We start from the raw sequence: 22,886 nt of genomic DNA, 5'->3' as shown, positions 1-22,886 counted from the left end.
TGCGGAGCACAGGCCCCGGACGCGCAGGCTCAGTGTCCATGGCTCACGGGCCCAGCCGCTCTGCGGCATGTGGGATCTACCCGGACCGGGGCACAAACCCGTGTCCCCTGCATCGGCAGGCAGACTCTCAACCACTGTGCCACCAGGGAAGCCCCTGTTTCCTCTTTTTTTTTTCCCTTTCATCCTACCCAGTTATGTGGAGATCTTTCTTAATTTATTTATTTTTGGCTGCACTGGGTTTTCATTGCTGTGTGCGGGCTTCCTCTAGCTGCAGCGAGCAGGGGCCACTCTTTGTTGCGGTGCGTGGGCTTCTCATTGCGGTGGCTTCTCTTGTTGCGGAGCACAGGCTCTAGGCACGCGGGCTTCAGTAGTTGTGGCACGTGGGCTCAGTAGTTGTGGCTCGCGGGCTCCAGACGCGCAGGCTCAGTAGCTGTGGCTCACGGGCCTAGTTGCTCCGCGGCATGTGGGATCCTCCCAGACCAGGGTTCGAACCCGTGCCCCCTGCATTGGCAGGCAGATTCTCAACCACTGCGCCACCAGGGAAGCCCTGTAGATGTATTTTTGATGTATTTGTTTGATGTATTTGTGGGAGGAGGTGAGTTCTACGTCCTCCTACTCCACCATCTTGACAGGAGCTCCCAAGAGATCCGGGTTCAAATCCCTTCTCCATCACCATTCAGCCCCATGACCTTGGCCGCGTCCCTTCCCCCACCTGGGCCTCTGTTGCCACATCATAACAAGATCCCAAGACATAGCAGTGCTGTTGCCCACACCGCACCTGAGCAGACCAGCAAAGGCTGTGCAGTAGGACCTCTGGGCCTGCCAGCTGCAGCCTGGGTGACCCAGGCAGAGGCGGCCTTTTCTGAGCCGCTGTTGGCCTCTCAGGGGTGGAGATGACGTGGCTGGAGCAGGGTCAGCAGGAGGTGGCTGTAGGAGGGGCCCCTCAGAGGCAGATCCCTGCCATCAGGATGTAAGTGCAGGTAGTCTACTTGGCGGGGGGGCAGCCCAAGGAAGGCAGGGGAGTGACATAGGCAAGGAAACACAGCCAGAACAGGGTGTGTTATTAGTTTTTTTTTTTAAATTAATTAATTAATTAATTTTTGGCTGCGTTGGGTCTTCATTGCTGCGCGCGGGCTTTCTCTAGTTGCGGCGAGCAGGACACTCTTCATTGTGGTGCGAGGGCTTCTCATTGCGGTGGCTTCCCCTGTTGTGGAGCACAGGCTTTAGGCACGTGGGCTTCAGTAGTTGTGGCACGCGGGCTTCAGTAGTTGTGGCACATGGGCTCAGTAGTTGTGGCGCACGGGCTTAGTTGCTCCGTGGCATGTGGGATCTTCCTGGACCAGGGCTCGAACCCATGTCCCCTGCATTGGCAGGTGGATTCTTAACCACTGCGCCACCAGGGAAGCCCCGTTTTTTTTTTTATATATAATTTTTTACAAATTGAAGTATAGTTGATTTACAATGTTGTGCCCGTCTCTGCTGTACAGATGTAGACATCCTGTTTTTAATATTCTCTTTCATTATGGTTTATCCCAGGAAATTGGATATAGTTCCCTGTGCTATACAGTAGGACCTTGTTGTTTACTCATTCTAAATGTAACAGTTTGCATCTATGAACCCCAAACTCCCAGTCCATCCCCCTCTCTCCCCCCATCTCAGGGTGTGTTACTGGGCTCAGCCTGCCAGGGACCCCAGAGATGGTGCAGAAGCCGGCAGGGGAAGCGGTTGACCTCACTCTAGCGTCTGTCAAGCGTTGCTGGGTGGGCAACTTCACTTCCCGCTCCTCCCAGCCTGCCCTGTGTCTGACCAGGGGAAGCCCCCCAGGTCACCGCAGGTTCTGATTGCAGGCCCTCCGATTGGGGGATGTGAGCACTGCCCCTGCACCCCGAGACATCTCCCCTTCTGCATCATGGCTGGCTGGAGGACCCCAGTCCTTCTGCAGGAGAGGCTTTGAGTTGTGTCCTGGAGCTGAGATAAGGCAGAGGGGCAAGGGCCCAAGGTCAGTGCTGTAGGGGGAATTGTGTGTTGCTCAAAGATAGGGTGAAGTCCTACCCTCTGGAACCTCAGTATGTGGCCTTATTTAGAAATAGGGTCATTGCTGATGTAATTAGTTAAGATGGGGTCACGCTGGAGTAGGGTGGACACTTAATCCAATATGACTGGTGTCCTTATAAGAAGAGGAGAAGAAACACAAGAGACAGACACACACAGAGAGGAGACGCCACATGAAGACACACAGCCTTGTGACAATGGAGGCAGAGATCGTAGTGACGTAGCTTCGAGCCAAGAAATGCTGAGGACGCTGGCCGCCACCAGAAGCCGGGAGCGAGGCCTGGAGCAGACGCTCCATCACAGCCCCCGAGAAGGAACCAAGTCTGCTGACACCTTGATTTTGAACTTCGGGTCTAAACTGTGAGAGAATAAATTTCTGTTGTCTACAGCCACCTAGTTTATGGCCATTGTCATGGTAGCTCCGGACAAGCAACAGAGTTGGCTTCGGTCCTGTCCTGGTCAAGAAGCGCTAGGGCAGTGGCCTGGGGACAGGGCTGACCACAGTCCATGCAGTGCCAGTTGGGAAACCGTCCTTTCTTGAGCACCTGCCTGGTACCCAGCCCTCACTAGCAGAGGGTGAGGCGCTGGTCACCTGGGGCACGGGGCTTCCAGGCCCCCTTGGCTACCTGAGCGCCTGCTAGCGTTCAGAATGAGCATCTCGGGGCCATCTGCATGGTCAGTGTAGGCACACACACTCTCACCTGATCCCAGGAAAGGAGGTTCATTCAGCTCTGCTTTACAGACAGGTAAACTGAGGCTCAGAGGGGAAATGGCATGTGAATGTCACACACCAAGTGAATGGCAGAATCAGAACTTGAACCCGGGTAGGCTGACTCCACAGTTCCCTCCTGTTTCCTCCCGTGGTCATTCAGTCACCACCCCCCAGCAAGGACAGCCCGGCCAGGGACGGACAGAACTGAGTTCAAACCCCAGCTTGGAAGGGGCAACATTGTGTCTCCTTTTCTGACCTTGCTTTGGAAGTCACAGTGTCACTTCACGTGTCTGGTTAGAGACACAAGGTTCTACCTCCACTGGGAGGAATGTCAAGGTCACAGATTAGAAGGGACACATTGTGTGGCCATCCTCATAGATACAATGTGTCATGACAGCCACTCCCACTCGGGGAGCCAGGCCCCATGCCCCACAGTGTGGCATTTAATCATCTGGAACTGGAATTGTGACCAGTGTGGGCAGGGTGTTGAGAGAGACAGAGAGACAACAAGAGAGAAGGAGGAGAAAGAGGAGGCGGGGGAATGGAAGGTGGAGGAGCGATTGGAGAAGCTGCAGAGTTTGTGGCCAGTACAATCACCCTGGTGAAATTCTGCCTTTCGGGCAAGGCTGTGTGATAAATTTCATTCATCAGTCATTCCTCAGGTCTGATTAGATCTTGCCCTTAGAGAAGAGTGTGACGGGTAGACAGCTCATCTGCAGTCTGTTTTCTGTCCAGCATTACCATCTCTCCCCATAGACTCCTGGGGCATTGCCTCTTTCTTGCTGCAGATGTGAGGTTGGCCATATCCTACCACATAGAGAAAATGGATGTTTGTAGGAGAGAATGGGTCCAATGGAGAGGGAATTATAATTGAGAGGGAGGGGGCAGTGTGTGTCCTTGATCCATCCATACCTGAAGGTGTTATACTTCTGGGCTTCCTAGTTGTGGGACCCACTGAAAACATATCTTTCTTGCTTTAGGTTGAGGCCCTGCATGGTCTGGCTCTTCCCCCTGCCCCTGGGCCTTCTCCTTGGCAGTGCTCACCACCCTTAAGAGTTCTTTGTTAACCAACTGTCCCTCTCACTGGACTGTAAGCTCCACGAAGACAGGACTCTGGTTCACTGTGTTTACCAGTTTATCGTCAGGGCCTAGCACAGAGCCTGACCAGTGAGTATTTGTTAAACATAAGTGGATAAATATAAGGAACGATAAATGCTCTGGCAGTGAAAGTCCTCTGTGCAGTGATCCTCTCTTCCCTGTGATGGCCTCACACTGAGGTGGTCAACTCAGGAAATTTAAGCGGCCTGGGCTGCTGAGTCACCGCATGGAGTTCAGCTGCCCTGGAGGGTTGCCCAGGCTCAGAGCAGACGATGTGTCAGGGAGAATACATTTTATGTGTTGCGATAAGCCACTGAGATGGGGATTTTTGTCACTGCAGCATAACCTAGCGCATTCTGACTGATGCACCAGCTGCCCACGAACAACAGCAGACCTAGCCCCCTGGGGACTGCCGTCTGGGGTATGACCAGTCATCCCCTCTGGGTGCTGTCCCACTTCTGCTCATCTGCGTTTCCTGCCTGACTCTTGTGGGCACTTAAATCTGGGATGGTATGGGAATTCCCTGGCGGTCCAGTGGCTAGGACTCTGTGCTTTCACTGCCGAGGGCGTGGGTTCGATCCCTGGTTGGGGAACCAAGGTCCTGCGAGCCATGTGGCTCAACCAAAAAAAAAAAAAAAAAAAAAAAATTAGGATGGTGTGTTAGTTTGCTAAGGCGGGTGCAACAAAAGGTCACAGACTGGGCGGCTTAAACAACAGAAATGTATTCGCTCTCAGCTCTGAAGGTTGGAGACCCAAGATCAAGGTGTGGGCAGTGCTGGTTTCTTCTGAGGGCTGTGAGGGAGGATGTGCTCCAGGCCTCTGCCTCTGTCTGCCTCCTGTTTTTATAAGGACACACGTCATATTGGATTGGGGCCCACCGTATTCCAATATGACCTCATCGCAACTACAGTTGCAGCGACCCTATTTCCAAATAGCATTACACTTTGAGGTATTGGGGGTCAGGACTTGAACATCTGAATTTTGGGGGGTATTCAACACACAACAGATGGCCTCCCAGAGGAAGGTCCAGGGGAGCTGGGCCAGGTGAGCCGGGCTGGACAGGGGAGGGTGGGGAAGAACCCACGTATTTCCAGCAGAAGGAACCATGTAAGCAGGACTTTCTGGCAGGGTGGTTCTAGAAGGTTCTTAAGAGACTCCCTGTGGGCACAGAAAGTATGCGAGTGCGTGTGTGCGTGTATAGTGGGGGGCCCACCTCCCGCTCCTTTCCAGGGTGGAGACAGCCGGAGACATGCAGAGAAAGTGGAGGGGCGCGGGAAGGGGGGCCTGTCGGGTTTGATCTTTTTGGGTTTGTTTTTGACTTTCTGCTGACTCTGGAAATGGACTGACATGGGGGTGGGGGTGAGGGAGAGAGGCAGGAAGGCAAGGGAAGCTTTCAAAGCTGCAGCCATGGGAAATATTTTTATTTTCTGTTTGAAAGAAAATGCCAAAGAAGGATTAAAAAAAAAAAAAAAGGAGGGAGGTGGGTGAAGAGATTAGCGCTCTCGTGCGAGCGTGCGTGCGTGCGTGCGTGTGTGTGTGTGTGTGTATGTGTGTGTGTCTGTCTGTATGTGTGAGAGAGAGAGATCCTGGGAGACTGTGGGGATGGGAGACTCCTGGGAGACCTCGGAAGAAGGGTTAGGCCCTGCTGCCCCTTCGCTGGAGATGCCAGCACGGGCCACAGAGCACCGGCGGGGAGCACGAGAGGTGCAGAGCTGGGCCAAAACCTGGCTGGCTTGCTTGTTGCCACCCAGGCTCGGTGACTTTGGGAAGTCCCCCCACTTCTGTTGCTCACACGGACCCTTTTGACGAGTGTGTCTCTAACAGGGGCACAGATGTGTGGGACACAACACATATGCAAGGAGCAGACACCCAGAGGAATGCCCAGAGACTGGGGTGTGTGTGTCAGAAACCGGGAGACCCAGAGCGGGAGGGGAGATGGGATTCTCCGGGTGCGTGCTGAGCCCAGAACTGGGAGCCCCCTCCCAGCTGGGAGTGTGGGCCAGGCTCCCTGGGTCAGCCTGACCTCGCCCTGCCCTTACTGGGCCCAGGCCAAATGGGCTCCCATTAACCTCTGACCTCTGTTGCCTCCCCCGCAGGCGAGGGCAGGAGAGAGGCCCCAGGAGAAGGTGGAGAGGATGGACGGGGTAGGACAGGAAAGGGAACGGCAGGCTGGGGGCTCCCGGGGATGCAGGGGCTCCACATTCGTGTCCCCAGCGCCCTGCCTGGCTTAGCTGAGGAAGCCCGCCACGTCTTAGCTGTGTGGGCCTGTCGCTTCTCTTCCTGAACCTCTGCTTTCTGGCCTGTTAAATGGGCGTGACAATGCCCATGTCCGAGGGCTCCAAGCCTGCGCGAAGCAGGGGTTTGCATCGGAAGGAATTTTCCGACCGAAAGAGAGGAATCCGGAGGGTTCTGCTGTGGAAGGATCTGCCGGGGCCACGTGGGTCAGGCCGGTGGGAAGGGATGGAGGCGCCTGTGGGGGCCAGGCTGGCGGAGGAATTTGCTGCAGAACTCTCAGCGCGCACAGGCCTGCCACGCAGGGGTTCAGAGGCCCAAACAAAGCTGCGAACCAGCGGCAGGAGACGGGGACCTCGAGGAGGGGACCGGGGAGCCCCCTCCTCCCCCCCAGGTACAGTGACGCCCCCCCGCCCCCCGGCAGGCACACCCCTCCCCAAACACACGTGCTGCCGGGCCTTCCATTAGTCACCCTGGTGCTGACATAACATAAATCCCATTAGTCACACCGCACAGACTGGCTGGGAACACACCCAGGCACACCCGGACAAAGAAGGCCCCCAAAGAGGCCTTTTCTGTCCCTCATGTCTCTTTCCCAGCGCCTAGAACAGGGCGGGGACCCTGGGCGCTCAGTGAACACGCAGTCGGCGTTCCCCAGAGCGACCATCTCCCACGGTAACATCCCCACAAGCCGGCACTGCCGCCCCGTCCCCTCCGGGCACACCAGTACCACCTAAACCCCCACGAATGCCCTTGGCCAGTGCCTCTTCCGCTTCTCTCTGGAGGGGGCACGGCTGGCATGGTGTCCCTCTCCCCACGCCTGTCCTCTTGACGGGTCTAGCAGGAAATCCATTCCCCAAGGTCAGCAGAGCTCCTCAGCAGGCGGCCCAGTGCTGATTTATTGGTGGTTTATTTGGAGAAACACAATCGCTCTTGGATTCTGGGGGAAGAAAATGCTCACGGTGGACTTTAACCTTGGGCTGAAACCGCAGAGCTTTGTTTTCGGAGGCGCTTCCTGGGGCGCCGCGGGGCTGGGGCCCAGGGGGGAGGCGCGGCTGGAATGTGGCTCAGCCGCCTCTCCACTCCCAGGCGGCGTTTCCGCCGCGAGGCGAGTGCTCAAATTCTCCTGGGCTCGGCCAGAGGGCCTCGGTCCCTCCTCATGTGCTTTTAGAAATTCTAGGAAGGAGCTCCCCGGGTGAGTGTTTCCCAGCAAGGTTTCCAAACCCTCCGCCTACGGCATCTGCCACGTGCCAGTTTGCCGTCGTGTCACTGGCACAGTGAGGCTCTCGGGAGGCACCCAGAAGGGGTGAATGCCTCCCCCTTGCGCGGTTGTCCCCACCCGAAGTCCCGAGCCAAGAGGTGGTGGTTCGGAGGTGGCCGTCCCCATCAATAGAGCAAGCCGCCTGATGCAGGTCGCCAGCACGAAGGCCTGTTCCCCGCCGCTCTGATAAAGAGACAAAGTTGGTGACATTAAGCGTTATTGTTGCAAATACACCCTGTGTGGATCTGCACCCCTGTATCCCCCCACGCCCCTCCCCCCACCCGGAGTAGAAAGACTGCCGCGCCTACCAGGCTGCTACCAGCGCCGGACCAATCCCTGCTCTCCCGGTGGTTTGCCTATTTGCGCCAAAGCGGGTGGCCGACCAGGGTGCCGAACTGGGGCCAGACGGGGAAAAGCCGGAGGTGTCCCCGGCAAGGAGGAGAAGGTGGGCTGGTACCGGGTGGGGAGCCAGATGAGCCCCTACCTACAGGCACGGCGCCTGCAGACACCCTGCTTGGTCCTCCGTGCACACACAAAAAAGTCCCCCTCCCCGCATGGTGCGCCCTCAGAGGGCTCCAAGGGCAGAACAATGGCCCAGGATTAAAGCACGGTCTGCAGAGAGGGGTGGCAGGCTGAGTTCTGAGAAGCCACTGTGACCCTGATGTCGCCCCTCGATGGCACAGGTAGAGCCAGAGTTGGGCTCAGGTGGGTAGTCGCGCGCCCATCCCAGCCTCACGTAGCCTTCCTAGGAGTAAGCACCCCGTCCGGGCGCCCCTACCCTAGGCAGCGATGCGGTGAGGCCCAGGCCACCTCAGGGTCCGGTGACCGCGGGGATGGAAGATGGTGGCACGGAGTGGACAGGACCGCTCCCTCTCTCTGGTGAAAGGGGAAGCTTCTGGCTGGATTCCCTGCGCAGTCTCGGGGCCCCCAGGCCCTGACCTGGAGAGCGGGGCATCTGGTGCGGTAGGGACGCGGGGTCGACGACCGGGAGTACCCGTGCGTGCAGCGGGAAGGAGGGCCCTGCGCCGAGATTTATGGCCGCAGCCAGCCCCCTGCGCACGGAGAGTGTCTCGCTTAGAGCCAAACAGTAGAGTGGAAGACCCGACCCGGCCGGGGAAGAGGCCAGGGCCGGAGGCGGAGCCGAGAGCCGCCGGGATCTGCCGGGGCCGGGCCTCGCACTTCGGTCCAGGCTCTGCCCGCCGTGCCCCCTGGTCCCTGCGGCTTTCGTGGCTCTGGCGCCGCGTCCTGGGTCTTTCTGGCGGGTCGGGACGCATCTCGGCTGCGCTGGCCGAATCTCGGCTCGGCGCTGAGTCGTGACTGGGCCCGTCCCAGCAAGGGGATGGCGAGCCTGGCTTTCCCGGGCGGGGCCTCTCCGGGTTTTAGCGGCACCCGGGCCAGGAGCTCCCTGGTTGTCGGACCTGGAACCTGGAAACTGGCGCTTAAAAGACAGCGTCACGGCTTCCCGAGCGGGCAGCCGAGGCCGGCGAATGCCCTGGGCTCCCTTCACCGAGAGGCTGGTGGAGGCGCGGGGATTTCGGTCCCCACCGCGAAGGGCCGTTCGGGGCGACGGGTGGAGGTGGCTCGGGTGTCCTCGCCTAGGAAAGGATGCGGGTTTCTTTTCTGGGGAAGGGGGTGGGGGAGAACGCGTCCAAGCGGTCGGCCACACCAGGATTCCGGGGAGCGCCGTGTTCGGCCCTGAATAGGACAGGATTGACCGAGGCGCTGGGGACCGAGCCCGCGAGTGACAAAGGCGTAGTCAGGGAGAGCTGAATCCAAGGTTGGCCTGTCCTTGGGTTTTAAAACAAAGCGAAATAATTTTGTCAGTCAGGCCGCGTCCACGGAGCTGGAGGCCTAGGAATATACAAAAGGCCTCGTTTCTGGCGGCCCAGGATGGCCGCGGACAAAAGCGCTGGCTTGGGCGGGTTCTCTGGGAACTGAGGTTTGGGGTTGCAAGGAGGTTCCCCCCTTCAGCCGATTTTCCACCCAGCTAGTACAAAACACACACACACACACACACACACACACACACTCTCTGCGTCAACACACTCTTTTTGGCTCCGGATCTTGCCGAGTAAACACAAATACGTGGGGGGAGGGAGTGGAAGATGGCGGCGGGACCCGGGAGGACTGCGGGCTGCGCGTCGTTATCCGCTCCGCGCAGGGCGCCCCGGCCTGGTTTTTACGTTTCTGTGGCCGCCAAAGCGGGGAGGGTGTTTCTTTCCCCAGACCCTGAAGCCCAGCCAGGGGTGTCCCCGATGCCCTCTACGAATGGCGAGGGTCTTGGAAGAAGCCTGGGCTGCGCCCACCACTCGGCTTGGGATCCGTCCCCCGCCCTAAAGATGGCTCCCGGCCGCTGCTTGCCCAGTGACTGCGGGCACCCGGGCAGCGGGGCGCGGGCCGGGAGGGGGCAAAGATCGGGACGCGCGTAGGTCGTCCGAGGCGGGTGGCTCCTCGGAGTAGCCGGCTCGCGCCCCCACCCGAGCTGCAGCTCGAAGAACCGGCACTGCCGGGCAGGGTCTGTCCGGGGAGCCCCGCTGCGCGGCTGGGAACCGGGAGCCGCCGCCGCCACCTACGCGTTCCCAGGCCCTGCACCCGGGCGAGCTCTGGCGGGAGGGCCGCGCAGCGGCTCGCGCGGGTGCGGGTATGTGCAGGGAGGGGAACGCAAGGGGGCTGCAGCCCACAAAGACCCGGGGTATGGGTGGGGGAGGGGGCCTCGCCTGCCCCGAACCTCGGCCCTAATGAAATGCAGGCTTGCTTCGCCACTCCATCCAGGCGCACACTTGGAAAATGCAAACGCCATTGGCAAATCCAGGGCAAACAGGCAGAATTTTTATTAGCAACTAAATGATTTATGGCACACATACCCCGCCGTCAAAATTACGGCGTCTTGAGCATCCAGGAGTGAAAACATTAAACATTTATAAAAATAGGCTTTTGGTTTTTTCCACCCTTCAAGTCCTTTGTATTCCCCACCCCAACTCTCTCAACATACATATTTTTTTCTTGAGCTCTATTAAAACAAAGAAAAACATTCCAGATCCCGGGACAGGGGATAATGGAATGGAGGTTCAGTGTCTGGGGTCTGAATACTGAGCGATGGGGGCTCGGGAGTGGGAGGGCTTACTAGGAACCCACAGAGGCCTCTGGATAAGACTGGAGGACACTCTGCGCCCACCCGGGGTGCGACCCCACGCACGGCCCCTTCCCCAGTCTTGGCTTTCAGCAGCCTCGTGCAGCTCAACTGCATTTACTTTATTTTCTGCCGTCACCCCCCTCCCCCAAGGCACATAGACACAATACCTCCTTTCTCTAACCCCCCTCTCCTCTCCGTCTTTGCTCTGGCCGTCCCGGGGCTGCAACGGGAGCCTCCCGCCGCCCCGGCCGCTACTGAGACCTGCGTGCCCTGCTCCGCCGCTTGTTCCCCTCGGCTCCGGCTATTTTCGTGGCTTTCTTTCCTTCTCACTCCTCCCTCCCCCCCACCCCCGCCCCGCAGAGCTCCAGCTTCCAAAAGAGGGCAGCCTAGAAACCAGCGCAGGAGGCTCCAGGAAGGGCAACTTGAAACTGCCCTCAAGAGGCTGAACTTTTTTCCTCAAATTTATACTGGAATTAAATTAGACACCCCCAGTTCGCTCTCCAAGCCTACCCCCCTTCTTTTTCTAAAAGTGGCGAAAAGAAAATAGAACGAATGGGCGCTAACTAGCTCATTTTTCCCCCCTCCAGAAAAGTTGCCTTAAAAATGGATTAAAAAAAAAAAAAAGAATAAACGATGCGAAAACGCTGAGTCCGCAGCGCAGGGCGAAAGAGCGGGCTTCTCTAGTTTTAATTAAAATCTAATCACCGCGGTTGCTCTCTGAGGCAGGATCGCCAAGGATTTCTGCCCCTCCAAGCTTCCTTTTGAGGGTACGTAATGCCTAGCCGGGCACGGGTCCCTGCGGGGCTGCGGAGGGAGCGGGCCCCTAGGGCTGCCCCTCCGACCGCATCCGCACTCCTCGTGCCCGCAGCCAAGTAGGTTGCCGCGGGCAGCTCTCGGCTACTCAACCCAGAAAGGATTTTGCTGAAAGCGCAAAATAAAAGTACAAAGTCTGGGGGATTGGGGCTCCCCTCCCCCTCCGGCTGCCGCGGCCAGCCAAGCACTTTTTGGGCTTGGCTGCTGCTTCCTCTGAGCTCAACAGATTTTTTTTTCCCCCGGTCTCGCCCTCCCTGGAGGGGGCACGGCGGATGGAAGGCGAGAGAGGCCCCCAGCCAAGAGGTTTTTAATATTACACTTTAATAGGTTTCAGAAGGCCCCGTGGAGAAATGCTAATAGGCTGAAATGTCAGAATCGAGAGGGAGTCAGTTCGCGCTCAGCCGATCTAATCCTTTTTTCTGCTCTGATTTTTTTTTTGTGGGGGGAGAAAGGGAGGGGAGCGCCCACGCAAAGAGAGCCTTTGGGGAGGGGCGCGGTGCAAAGCGCCGCAGCCCGGGCCGGGGCCGAGCGGGGGGCGCGCCCTGGCCCGCGTTTCTATAGGAACCCCTTTTAGGAGATTAGAGACTCACCCGCTGCCCGCCGCCGCGGCCTCTCCAAAATATTAATCAGTAACCATCTGACACCGCGTTTCAGGGAGGAACCCGCAGACCGGGGCAAGGAAAACCGCCTTCTCGCCTGCCCATCCCACCCAACCGCGCAGTTCGGGGAGGGAATGAATCGCTGCTTTGTTTTAAAGTGGGGTGGGGGGAGGAGGGAAAAAGCAGCCCTTGTCCGTTTTGGCGTCTCCACCGCGCGTTGTAGAAGGCGCGCCCCAGGGGAGGTGGGGAGCCGGGGGCCCGGGCCCGGGGTGCAGCCCGCCGGGCCTCTGGCTCTTCCCGGCTCGCTCGGCTTGTCACCTCCTCCTGCGAGCAGGAAGCTGACAGGCGGCCCATTAAACTGCGCCTTGCAAAGCCCTGGATTGCGGCGACAACCATCTTCCTCTATTTTGATCACTCAGCCCAGACGCTGGGGGAGGGGGGAGGAAAAAGGAGGAGGAGGAAGGGGGGGGTCCGAGCTGGTGGAGGGGGAGGGCTGCCTAGAAACGGCCCGGAAAAATTCTCACCACCAGTTTTGATCATTCAGCCCCACCGAGGGGAGCCTAGAAACTGCTGGAGCCCCTAGGTCCGTAATTGGTTTTATAGGGATGGCTGAGGGCCAAGGTGTTTACATGCGCGTGATTGGCGGCGCGCGCGGCCAATGGGTGGCGGCCGGGGGCAGGCCTGGGGGGGAGGCGGGCACCCGGGAACAATGCGTGTTTCTTCGCCGTAGAGTGTTCCCCTCCCCCACCCTCCCCTTTCCCGCCCCCCCGCGGCTTTTTTTTTTTTTTTTTTTTTTAGATCCAGCGAGAGGAACTTGAAAGGGGGGTTGTGTAATGTACCTTTTCCAATCCCGGGCTGTATATGGAGATTTGGGATTCTTTAAACCGGCGCTACCTGGATTTTATTAAAAAGCGGGGAGCTCGGCGGGAGGAAAGCTGGCTTTTCCGGGGGCTGCGGGAGCCCGGCCGCGGGAGGGCGGAGGAGTTGGCGCGCCGAGCGCTCGGCCCGGGGAGCGGTTTTCTACCAAAAAAAGGAAAGGCGGGCAAAAAGTGTGAGGCGGCTGCGGGTGGCGAAGGGGAGCAGCGGCCGCGGGATGGCGGGCAGCACGGGCGCCTAGCCGCGCCGGGAGCCGGGGCCGCCACCGGAGTCGCCGTCGCCTGGAGCCGGGAGCCCTGCCGCGCCAGGTACGCCGCTGGGCCACCCGCCTGCCCCTGGCCGGGCGCGATGGTCTCCAAACTTCTCCAGATGGCCCCCCACCCCGCCTCCCCCCTCGGGGTGCGCCGGGGATACCCTCAGCTCTCCAGCTCCCGAGGATAGAATCGGGGGACCAGGGCCGGCATGGTGGGGTGCCCCGGGAGGGGTGGGGGCAAGTCCCTGCGCCCCGGGCGCCCACCTGAGCCCCCAGCCCTGCTCTAGCCCGCCCAACCGGGCCGAGGGGCGTCGGTTCCCTTCTCGGTTCCCGGCAGGCGGTGGGGGAGCCAGGGACGCCTAGACGTTTTCGATTATAGGCTGTTTTTAATTAAAAGCCGGAATTCAGCCATTTTAACTGCATTTAAGAGGGGAAGAAAAGTAGAGAGAACGCAGCAGAGCCCGCAGATGACCGAGCCAGCTTCTCTACCAGAGCAAGGGTGTTCCGGGGGGCTTCACCCCGACTTCCCCAAAGTGGGGCGCTGGGGCATGACCCGAAGCGCTGGCTTTTAAAAGAAAGCTACACAAAGAATTTTTTTTTTTTAAATCACGGAAAGCTCATCGCCTGACATGTATCTTCGGATGTGGCGATCTTAGATTTTTCTAAAGTAAACGCGGATCTGGTAACCAGAGCCTGATGGGAGGCAGCGAGGGAGGGAGGGGGTGTTTGTAACCCAAACCGGGTTAAAATAAGCATCCTTAGCAAAGTTGGGGAGGGAGGCTGGAGGACGCCGGGGGGTTGCGGCTGAGAGGGTCTGCAGCTCCGGGGCCTGGCCGCCGGTCGCGGGGAGCAGGGCGGGCACCCGGGAGCCGGTGGCTTTGGCTTGACCGGTGGCTCTAGGAGCGCCCGGGCCTCTTGGAATCAGGAATCCGAGCTGCTGAGGGCAGACGGAGAGCGAGGGCAGGGTTGGCTCCCAGACCGCCTCCCGCCCCCACGGGAATCGGCAAATCTTTAAAATAAACAGCTTTATACTGGAACTACAGGGGGATTTGCCCAACGCTGGGGGAGGCGCCCCTCGGTCGGCCCGCGACGCGAAGGTTTTCTTTGTAGGTTATTTTTGGGGTTGGGGGCAAGCTAGGGTAGGAGCGAGACCCTTGAGTCTCTCCCTTCCCCTCTGACGCCCCCCAAATTCCCCGCGCCAGGCCACGTCCTCGGGCCGCAGGATTCCCAGGCCAGGGCGCTGGAAAATGAAACCAAAGCTTGTTTTGAAGGATTCTTTCCAGTCCTCGGGCGAGAATGCCACGTCTCGGCTCTTCGGACTTAGGCTCTGCGACTCACAGTGGCCCGAGGGGGGTGGCACGAGGGGGCGATGAGTCTCTTTAAAAATAATAAACCCGCTTAGCACCCTCTTTCATGAAAAAACTACTAATTCCGAGGCTCGGGGCGAGCTCAGGGGAACCAAACTCAGAAAAGGGAGACAGGGCTCCCAAAGGTTAAGTATTAAACTTTCCAGATAAGATAGTTACATAGTGTTTAGGGAGACATTTCGAACTGCTCATGGAAAGGTTTCACTGTTTGAAACCCCGGAGCATGTGACGCCCAGGAATCCAACACACTTCGGAGGTTTGTATTGACGCGCTCGGGGCGCGGCCGAGGGGCCTTCCCCAGTTTCGGGAGCACCCGTGAGCTGCCGAGGCAGAGTCTGGGGCTGGGGCGTAGCGCGCCACCGGCCACCTTTTGAGCCGTTGCCCGTGAGCCCGATGCCGCCGAAGGAAGGAGCATGGAATTTAACTTTTTATGGAAAAGGGGCTACTCCCGATTTCATTTCTGGCCACCACATCGGCAGCCCCCGACCCCGAACGGCATAGACGACTTTCTGAACTTGTTTCTTTTTTCCCCTCCTTTTTCTTTTTCCCCCTTCTGTTTCTTCCGCGGCCCGTCTCCTCTCCCCGCCAAGACGCCTTGTGCGCCGCCTCGCGCAGCTCCGCCTGGCCGCCCGGAGGGGCTCCACCACCGGCCGTCTGTGCGCCTCGGGCCGCAGGCCCGCCGCCGAGCGCAAGACCCGCTGGCCGCCGCCGCCATGCACGCCGCGGAGCCCCCGCCGCCCGAGGACTCTGGGACTACGTCGAGGCCGAACTTTTAGGTCCCACTGAACTAGGCCCGCGGGCCGGGTGGGGGGCTGGCCGCGGCACTCCCGCGGAGGATGGATGGCCGAGACTTCGGGCCCCCGCGGTCTGTGCACGGCCCCCCGCCGCCGCTGCTGTCCGGCCTGGCCATGGACAGTCACCGCGTGGGCGCCGCCACGGCCGGACGCTTGCCCGCTTCAGGCTTGCCCGGCGCGCTGCCGCCCGGGAAGTACATGGCCGGCCTCAACCTCCACCCGCACCCGGGTAAGTGCCTTGCGCGATGCCCGCCCCCAGTAGTCTCCTCGGGATCCTGGGAGGGAGGCCCGGGGAAAGTGCTAGGTCCGTTCCCCCCCCCACCCCCGGCGTTCGCAACGGGGATTCGGCCCCTCCTTCTCCCTCGGCCGGTCCACTGGGTGCCCATGGGTTGCCGGCAGGCTCAGTTCCCGGGCCGGGGAGACCCCTGGGCCCGGGGCAGAGGCCAGTCTGGAGGCTCCGGTGGAGAGGGGCGCGCGACTCAGCTGCCTTCCCCGGCGCTTCGGGCCCTCCCAAGGCGCTCGAGTCTGCCGAAACCGGAGCCACCAGGGGCTATTCCAAACCCCGGGCTCCTGCAACTCGAGCCTGGGCTGGAGTTTTCAAAATCTGGGCGAGAAAAGAACAGACCAACTCCATACCCTTTGAGACATCTGCTCCCAGAGCCGGAATAGTTTTCGTGGCAAATGTTTTTTCAGGCGCCCTGGGCCTGGGTTCGTTCCTTAGCTTCTTAACTCTCGTGCGGGGTCTCCAGCCAGCCCCGGCGCCTGAGGGTGCGGACGGACGAAGACCCCAGCCCTGGGAACGCGGCCTCCGGGGGGCGGGCGGCCGGCGGCCCTCGGGAGACCCCTCATCCCACCCCCCACACACACCCCCGGGAAGGAGGGCAGCAACCCCGGCCCCGGGGACCCCTTGTTTTCCTGCGGGAAGGCAGGGATGCAGATCCTGGGCAGTCGCCAGCCCGAAGCTAGGGGAAGGAAGTGGCGCAGGAGCGGATCCGCGGGGCACGATCGGCGGAGGGAACACCATGGGTCTGACATGGAAGCGCGGGAGGAGGTGTCCGAGAAGGCCCGGCGGCTTCTGCCGTTTCCCGAGAGGGGCTGCCCAGGCTCGGTGGGGGCCACACTGGAGAGGGAGAAGATTGCCCCACGCGGGCCTCGGCCGCTCCAGTCCGGCGGGGTGGGAAGGGAGACGCGGGGACCTCCAGACTTGCCTTCGGCCGCCGCAGAAAACCCGGTTCCTCCTCCCCCGGCTGCCTCCAGCTTTGTGCCTGGCGTCCCACGCTTCAACTTAAAAAAAAATCCACCTCGGGCTTGCCTGGTGGCGCAGTGGTTGGGAGTCCGCCTGCCGATGCAGGGGACACGGGTTCGTGCCACGGTACGGGAGGATCCCACATGCCGCGGAGAGGCTGGGCCCGTGAGCCGTGGCCGCTGAACCTGCGCGTCCGGAGCCTGTGCTCCGCAACGGGAGAGGCCACAGCAGTGAGAGGCCCGCGTACCGCAAAAAAAAAAAAAAAAATCCACCTCTTGCACAACAAAGCGTAGTCTGGGATTCCTGTGATTTCTCGGGGAGCTCCCGACGCTCCCTTGGCCTTGGGGTCTTGGAGGGGACAGCTCTGGGCCGCAGCAGCCGCCTTGGCCCTGCCGCACCGACCCAGCGCGCTCGGCAGCACTCGCTGTTTTTGCCCCTCTCTTTGATTTTGTTCTTGGAACTTTTCAGGAACCAGAGTCCCAGGGCTCGGCGGGACAAAGGGCCTTTGTGAGGCGCCAGGCGGGGGAGGGGCACGCACGGGGTCGGGGGGGGGCCGGGAGCGCGAAGATCCCCGCCTGCCCGGGGGGGGGGGTCGAGGACCGGGTCGTGGCCTTGGGGTGCCAGTGTCCCCCAGGAGCTCTGCCCGGCCGGCCACGCCGAGGGCTAGGGTTTTCTCCCAAGTGGTGCGCTTCCGGTGAGGGAGGGGTGCCGGAGACCCTAGAGGAAGGGCTGGGGGGCGGCCCTGGGGTACAAAGGGCCTGTCGGGCTGTTCCCTTTTGCGCGCGCCCAGAGGCCGCGGTCATTTTTGTGTTTGCGCCCTTAAGGTCGCTTGGCCCGGCCCGGAGAGGTGGCAGGGTTTTGTGGCCTAGAAGTGAGACCCCAGTCACTCTGGCTGGCAGGGCCTTCACTCGCCTTCCGAGAGTCTGCGAGAGGGCGCCGCGGACTCCCGGTGTCCAATCTGGCTGGGGCCTGGCGGCGGCGAAGTATTCTAATGAGAAGCAGCCGGGGAAACAGCCACCGCTCAAGGGGGCCAGGGCCGCGCCGAGCCCAAGCGCAGCAGCCAGGCCCCCTAATGCCCATTAGGTGGATGGGGAGGCTGAGGCACGGGGGGGGGGAAGGGACTCGGGGGAGGGGCAGGCAGGACGAGGAAGCAGCGGGAGGTGGCCGCAGAGGCCTGTGCCTGCACTTTGTGAGTTAGGACCTGCCTGAGTTCTGCGTGCTTGGCGGCTGAGGTCATGGAGGAAAGAGCAGCCGGGCGCGGGAAGCGCCGCCACTCAGGCCGGTGCTCGCTCACCCAGCAGGGAAGGGTGGGGGGTTGACGCTGCCTCTTGCTCCCCGCCGGTCGAGTGGCCGCACTGAGACCTAGGGACCCCCAGACCCTGGGCCAACGCCCAGACCAAGCCTGGTGCTCATCGCATTAGCCAGGCGGTGGGGAACTGCTCCCCGTTCACTGCTTGGGGCGGGGCAGGCTTACAAATTTCTCAACCCAGCACCCGTCCCCGCCTTTCTTGCGGGGTGCAGGTGCTAAATTTTCCGCTTCCAAGGCGCATCACCTTCTTGGCTGTCAGCTCCCTAAGTCACGCCAACGTTATCAGCCGCATCTTTGTTTATGCTTGTACTGGGAAGCCTGGAGAAGCTGAGCTATTTGCCTCAGGTCACACAGCTGGAGAGGCCGAGTTACCTCTGGACTCCAGCGTGGGCGGGAACTCCGGGTGAATCCAGCTTTCCAAGGCAGAGGGAGCTGCCCCCAGGAGGGCTCACAGCTGGAAGGGACCCTGGCTGTGGGGGGGTGGCTGGGACCCTATTCAAGCAGGTATTGACAGGGGGGTTGGGAGACAGCTTTCTGCATCGTGGATCCGGGTGCAGAGGGATGGTTCCTTCCTCTGCAGAAGAGGAGGTGAAATCAGGAATAAATGGGGTTTGGGATAGAGGGTCCCGGTTACCTTTCCAGTGATCTTGAGTATCGATAGGTGTGTGAGCCCTAAAATATTCACAGCAGTCGGTGAAATGGGCAAGTAAGTGACAAACGCCTGGTCGACCTGCTCCTCTGTTCTGGGGTTGGGAGGCCTGGACTCAGTTGCCCTCACCATTGCAATTAAAGAGCTGTTAGCAGGATTTTGTGCTTGGATGTTTATTCTCCCTGACCCCACACCCTGGGCTGGCCCCTGGAGGATATGTGAATGGGGGGTGGGAACCCAGGGTCAGAATGGGGAGGCCCTGCACTTTGGACCGGCCAGTGGACAATAGCGGGCCGTGGGCCTTCTCCAGGGTCTGATCAGCTCTATCTCTGGAATCCAGTCAGCCTCCTGAGATTGATTTAAGAAGATTAATCAGCGGGACTGGCTGGTGGAGGGATGCGATCCTCAAGGGAGATTTGCTGGGCGCATCCTTGTCAGGGCAGAGGCATAGGGGAGGCCTGGGGAATGTTCTAGAATCTGGAAGGGCCTCCACAGCCCCCTGGCTCTCTGAGCCTCCTGGTTCTTTAGCTCTCAGCCTCAGCACTGTCTTCTTTCCTCACTTGTTCATTTACTCAGCAAAGGATTTCCAAGTGCTTCCTGTGTGCCAGGCACTGCTCTGGCCCTGGGAATCGGCGGCGACCAAACACAGAAAAATCTTTGCCGTCATTGGAGCTCCCATCTTAGTGTGTGGGGGCCAGGCAGTAAACATAAGTCAGCGAAGGAAGTCATTTTAAAGAGAGAGATAGGCTGTGAAGGAAAGAAAATACCGAGGGACTTTTTTGGCCAGAGTGGTGAGGGGCTGTGAGCCCTGAGAATGGCCGGAGCTGGGGGGAGGGGGAGGGGGAGGGGAGGGGGGAGGGGGAGGGGGGAGTGTGGGACCCTGTAAGTCCCTGAAGGCCAGTAATGAGGTCTTGGAATTTCAAACTCTGAGGAATGAGAAGGCAGGGTTTTAAATGGAGGGAGTGACTCAAATTGAGGGACATTTTACAGAACTAGTCTGGACTCTTAAAAAATGTCAGTGGCATGCAAGACGAAGGCTGAGAACTGTTCCTGGTTGAAGGAGATGAAAAAACTGACAGCAAAAAGGCCATATATAGCCCTCGATTGGATCTCGGATCAGGGGAGAAATTGCTCTAAAGAACATCACTGTGGCAATTGACAGAATTGAAATATGGACTGTAGGTTCGCCGATAGTATCAAGTGAATATCAGGTTTCACGAAGTTGATCACGGTAATGTGATTATGTAAGAGAACGTCCTTGCTCTTGCGAAGTAAGAACACTGAAACGTTTAGGGGCAGGGGACTTGATGAATGCAAGTACTCTCAGGAATGGCTCAGGAAAAGAAAAAAAACAATATCTAAAATCTTTAGACGTGGGAGACAACGATAAATCAACTGATTTCCAATAAATCGGCTTCTCACCCTGTCACACGTAGGGTGAGAAAGCAGTTCACAACTGCCGAACCTGGGGAAGGTCATATGGCAGTTGGACTATTTGCTAGTTGGACTGTTTCAGACTTTGAGTTTGAAATGATTTCCAAATGGGCATTTAACAAAATTAATCTGGATTGCTGGAGATCGGTAGACGGGAGGGAAGAGGGAACTTGTCCGTGGTGAGGAGGTTGTCGGGGAGGTGATAGTGACCAGGGAGGGAGGCTGGAGGTGGCCAGGGTTTCGTGTCTTGTGGAGGTGGGGCTGCCGAGATCGATGTGGAGGGGCAGATGAGGAGGACAGCAAATGGATTTTTGGTCAGTGCTACTTCTGGAGGAATGGGGAGGAACAGGTTTGAGGAGAAGCTGGTGATCGAGCGTTCTTGATCTGGATGTGGCCAGGTTGGGGTGATCTTGGCTCCTGGCGTGGACCAGTCTGCAGTCTGATCTCACGTAACTGCCACCTGGTCCCTTAGAGCCCTGTCTTTGGTCACGTGGGGTCCTGTCTTTCACCCAGAATCTACCCCCATCATGAACCTCACCTGTCCTTTACTTCCCAGCCCAGCTTTTGAAGGCACCTGTGGGAGCTGCTGCTCAGGACAGGTCTTGGGCCTCCCGAGGGGCAGTGGGGACCCCTGGCCAGTGGCCAGTCTTGGCCCTCAGGGCTAGGGTCCTTGCCACGCCAGCTGCCCGTAGAGGCCTGGCATCTGACTTTGGAGGAAATCAAGGCCATTTGATCGGAATCACGAAAACAAACCATCTTTGCATGCCGTGAAGGCATTCACCATCTGCATCCCAGGTTCTTTTATGAGCTAATGAAAGTGATGGACCCTCAGCCCAGAATAAAAAACCTGCTTCACACACTCTCAGTAATAATTTTGCATGTTCTGGGCCTTATGCACCAGCTTAGGTTCATCTTGCAATCTCCAGATAACTGCCGGGGGCAGGAGGGCCTCGGGGCTGAGGTCGGATTTTGCTCTTCCACTTACTGGGTGATGACTCTAAGCCTAGATTTTCTTATCTGTGAAATGGGTCCATTAATGGTACTGAAGTGCCTAGCGTACGAATAGCCCTGTGCAAAAGTTACAGTAAAAGTGATGGCTGTAATTAAAATTGTCCTTAACCAGTGACTCACGAATCCCTGGCTCTAGTCTGGTCCTCTCTGAGGACCTCTGAAATTGTGTACGTAGCCCCTTTGTATGGTCCACGGGCTCCTTAGACTCCAGGGTGCCAACTGGAACCCATTATTTTTATTATTCTCCTTTTCTGGTGAAATGGATACTCTGTGAAACGCTTCAATCCTGAGTGGTCCGTATTTGCAGTTTTACAAAATGAACACACTGATGTCACCACCAGCCAGCTCAAGATCAGAACGTTTCCCGCATCCAGAAGGTTCCCTCTGCTCTCTCCTGGTCACCATCCACCCCACACCCAACTTCATTCTTATTTCTGTTACCTTAGATTAGTTTTTCCTGTATTTGAACTTTCTGTGAATGGAGTCATGCAGCCTGTCCTTTTTGATTTTTAGCTGTTTTCACTCACACCAGCGTGTAAGATTCATCCGTATCTGAGGTGTGAAACTGATTTCTGGTTGCTGTATAGTATTCCACCGCGTGAATACGGCGCAGTTCACATCACTCCTGTCTGTTGATGGACATTTAGGTTGTTTCCAGTGTTTGCTATGAATAGTGCTGGTATGATCGTGCCCTTTTGGTGCATGTAGGTACACGTTTCTTTGGCCGTGTAGATAGTATCTAGGACTGCAATTGGTGGGTCACAGAGTATGTGTAGGTTCAGCTTATGTAGCTGTGAGCTTTCCAGTGGTCGCACCATTGTGCGATCCGTTCCCTGTCTTCCCAGCACGCGATATTGTCAGTTGCTTTAAATTCTATTCATTCTGGTGAGTAAATAGTAGTACCTAATTGAGCGTGCATCCCCTCCATCCCCTCTACCCCCACCCGCTCTGCATCTTAGTTCCCCAACCAGGGATTGAACCCGTGCCCCCTGCACTGGAAGCTCAGATTCTTAACCACTGGACTGCCAGGGAAGTCCCTGTGCCTGCATCTTAAGCACTTTTTTTCCCTCATTTTTTTAAGCTTTATTGAGGAATGCTTTGCATCCTGTAAAATTCACCTAGTGAAAGTATACACTTCTGTTTTATGCAGAGTATAAACTTTAAAGTTAGGTGTCGTTTAAAAAGTCAGATGGTGTTAGCAGGATTATAAGGAGAACCAGCAATCCCTTGCCTCCTGTCTCCCCATTCCTGATGCCCCCTTTAAATTCTCTTGGCGTTTTTCTTTTTTGGCCTTTTCATCCCTATTTTTCTGCAATCCCCTGCGTCTACTGCTAGTTATTTTTTAGATTTTGAGATTCTTTATTGACTTTTATAGAAGATGTGGATTTTGCATAGACCATCCAAGTCTCTATCCTGACTCTCCCATTTATTAGTGTGAGACCGTAGGCAAGTTTCTTTACCTCTCCTACCTTGATTTTCTCATCTGTAAAATGGGGATAACAATAGTATCTACTTCATGAGATTGTTATGAGGATTAAATCATTAATACACGTAAAGCATTTAGAACAGTATCTAGAAAATAAGAAGCACTTAGTAAACGTTGCTTGTCGTTGTTGCCTCACGCCATCCCCCACCCCCATTCCTCCTTCCTCTCTCCTCCCAATATTTGTGGAATACAGTTTTGTTTTGTTGTTGTGTTGCTTTTTGTTTTGGCCGTGCCACGCAGCCTGTGGGATCCTAGTTCCCCCACCAGGGATTGAACCTGGGCCCTCCTGGACCCTCGGCAGTGAAAGCACAGAGTCCCAGCCACTGGACCGCCAGGGAATTCCCGAAATACAATTTTGTTTAGATCAGTTTTATTATTATGGCTTTGGATCTGTAAATGTTTGTATTTGAGCCAAGTGATACAATAAAATTCATTTCTTTATTTCCTTGAGTTATTAATTGCCTCTTTTTCCCCCCCATTTGCAGGGATTTCTTAGAATCTCTGTCCTCTCATCTCTTGGTATAGTTCTCATTTGGTTAGATCTGTTGGATGAGCTGCGTC

The 22,886-nt window shown here is 57.8% G+C and overlaps 2 protein-coding genes across 4 annotated transcripts in view; both read left to right on the top strand.

The window, feature by feature from the left end:
- FBXL18 (F-box and leucine rich repeat protein 18) overlaps positions 1–15,182 on the top strand; it is a 92,459-nt gene extending 77,277 nt beyond the window's left edge. The window contains exon 5 of the mRNA XM_060284378.1: positions 14,987–15,182. Coding sequence (XP_060140361.1) covers positions 14,987–15,182 — 196 coding nt within the window. The remainder of the gene's footprint in view (positions 1–14,986) is intronic.
- Positions 15,183–15,232: 50 nt separating this feature from the next.
- The window catches only part of TNRC18 (trinucleotide repeat containing 18), an 81,489-nt gene continuing 73,835 nt past the window's right edge, over positions 15,233–22,886 (top strand). For all 3 annotated transcript variants that reach the window (XM_030846577.2, XM_030846575.2, XM_030846571.2), the window contains exon 1: positions 15,233–15,419. In XM_030846577.2, the coding sequence (XP_030702437.2) occupies positions 15,233–15,419 (187 nt within the window). The remainder of the gene's footprint in view (positions 15,420–22,886) is intronic.

This window comes from Globicephala melas, chromosome 15 (assembly GCF_963455315.2).
Source record: "Globicephala melas chromosome 15, mGloMel1.2, whole genome shotgun sequence".
NCBI classification, from domain to species: Eukaryota; Metazoa; Chordata; class Mammalia; order Artiodactyla; family Delphinidae; genus Globicephala; species Globicephala melas.
This window is presented reverse-complemented; position numbering and strand designations above follow the sequence as displayed.